The sequence below is a fragment of the Silene latifolia genome, chromosome 6 (genome assembly GCF_048544455.1).
Source record: "Silene latifolia isolate original U9 population chromosome 6, ASM4854445v1, whole genome shotgun sequence".
Taxonomy (NCBI): Eukaryota; Viridiplantae; Streptophyta; class Magnoliopsida; order Caryophyllales; family Caryophyllaceae; genus Silene; species Silene latifolia.
In genome coordinates this window covers 108895525-108897701 of record NC_133531.1, presented here as the reverse complement: position 1 = coordinate 108897701, position 2177 = coordinate 108895525, and the positions used below count along the sequence as shown (strand labels likewise).

At 43.2% G+C, this 2177-nt stretch overlaps 1 protein-coding gene across 1 annotated transcript; it reads left to right on the top strand.

The window, feature by feature from the left end:
• The first annotated feature begins 431 nt into the window (after positions 1–431).
• LOC141588458 (uncharacterized) lies at positions 432–1949 on the top strand. The gene is made up of 2 exons (XM_074409901.1): positions 432–1529; positions 1623–1949. The coding sequence occupies exons 1-2, from the start codon at positions 432–434 to the stop codon at positions 1947–1949; spliced, it is 1425 nt and encodes a 474-aa protein (XP_074266002.1).
• The last annotated feature ends 228 nt before the right edge of the window (positions 1950–2177 follow it).

The window sequence follows — 2177 nt, the reverse complement described above, 5'->3', positions numbered from 1 at the left end:
TAACACCACTTTGATTAGGGCACAGAGGATTATGCAAGCTTTCAATATAAAAAAGAACAATGGCATTGGAAAATACCTCGGGATCCCGACGGAATTCAAAGAGTCAAAACAAGGGATTTTTACTACTCTCATTGAACATGTCACCAGACGCATATCTTCATGGAACGGGATTTTTCTATCACCAGCTGGACGACTTACTCTTATTTCATCGGTTCTATCCAATCTCTCCAATTACTTTCTATCGGTCTTTAAAGTTCCGGTAAGTGTGGCAAAGAAGATAAACTCTCTTTTGACACAATTTTGGTGGGCAGGATGTAAGTTGGGGAATAAACTCCACTGGTGTAGCAAAAATTTTTTGAGTTTACCAAAGAGTGTGGGTGGGCTTGGCATTCGAAATGTTCAATGTCTCAATCAGGCTTTGTTGGCTAAACATGGCTGGCGAATTGTGTGGGGAAAAATCTCTGTTCAGTAGGATGTTCAGACAAAAACTTTTTGGAACACAGGTCTTTCTTCATGGGATGACCCCTATCAAGGGATCTAGATGCTCGTGGGGCGTACGCAACATCCTTCATGGTTTAAACTTTGTACTGGAGAATATTGGATGGAAACCTGGTATTGCGTCGGTGATAAATGTTTGGACCGCAATATGGGTGAGGGGAGACCGGCCGGAACCTAGGACTGAGTGGTTGGACCACAATTCTAGTCATCTGGCTTCTTTACAGGTCCAACACCTTTTTCTTTCTGATGGTAACTGGAATGAAGTCTTTATAAAAGGCTTGTTCACGGAGGAATGGGCGGACCGAATTCTTGCTATACCACGTTGCGAAGTAAGGCAGAGGGATAAGATTTACTGGCCACACACGATGATGGGAGTTTATACGGTGAAGAGTGGTTATGGATTAATATTTGAGGACTTCATGAACAAAGTAGGAACTGTTAAAGACAACAGTAGACTAACCGATCGGGGCCGACTTTTATGTCGAACAGTGCTTTGGAACTTACTAATCCCTCAGATGTGGAAAATTCTAATTTGGAAGATTATCACCAATGTTCTGCCTATCAGACAGGAGTTCTATAAGCGGAATATAGAGGTGGATACCTCCTGTAGCATGTGTGGCGGTGATCAACGAGCGATGGAAACATCCGAACACCTCTTTCGAGATTGTGGTCTTTCCAGCCGAATTTGGGCAGGCTCTGATTTAGGCATTCAGGTGGAGGGAGCATGGGGCGTGTCTATGTCCGACTGGATATGCAACTGGATTCGCTTTCTCTCCAAAAGAGATGAGGGGACTCGTGAGGTGATCCTTTTTATAGCTACCTTATGGGCTATATGGACAGTGCGAAACAAGATAAAATTTCAGGATCAGGTCCTTACATCGCAAGGTATCACCAATATGGTCTTCAAAGTTATCCGGGAGCAAACAAACATCTTGGGGAAGTCCTTCAATTCGAGACAGCATCAAGCTGACAAAGAAATTGAGGAAGGGACACCTCAAACGGAAGCTTTGGCTATTCGGAATGGTCGCCCGGTGTGTATTCTGGGCTCACCGACCGGTTGTGCGGTGGTACGTGTGAAGGTTGATGCTAGCTGGAATAGTAATTATGAGGTGGCTTTCGGATAGATTGCTTCTGATGGCACAGGAAGGGAGCTGGAACGGAGGCAGGCACGTATCAGGGCGGAATCGGCTATGCAGGCTGAAGCTTTGGGGATTCGAGATATTGTGATGTGGGCACAAGAGCGGCGGGTTCTCCACTTGGATATTTCTTCGGACTGCCTACAACTTGTCACCAAATTAGCGGAAACTGAAAAGGAGGATCACAGGATTACGGGTATCCTTGAAGATATTCGGGCTTCCTTTAGTTTTTTTCACTGCTTAGTTTTTAACTTTATTCCGAAACGTTTCAATGGCTTTGCGCATAATCTAGCAAAGCAGGCCATGAACTTGTAAAACCTTCATTTACAGCTGTAAAAAAAAAAAAAGAAAAAAAAAATACCTAATTTTAATCTTCTTTTCATTAAAGAACTAGTTTATAAACCCGTACACTGCACGGATAGCAATGTATAGCAGCTTGGGAGCTATGGGACAAAGAACATATATATAGTACTAGTTTTGATTGATGTTTTCGATATCCACAAAAGAAAGAGGATATTTGCATGTCATAATGTAGTGCTTGGG

What these genes read in the sequence shown, in the direction of transcription:
- LOC141588458 (XM_074409901.1), top strand. Translation starts at nt 432, where the DNA reads ATGGCTGGCGAATTGTGTGGGGAAAAATCTCTGTTCAGTAGGATGTTC. An exon ending in CTATTCGGAATGGTCGCCCG is followed by an intron (nt 1,530 to 1,622) that starts GTGTGTATTCTG and finishes GCTTTCGGATAG; the next exon opens with ATTGCTTCTGATGGCACAGG.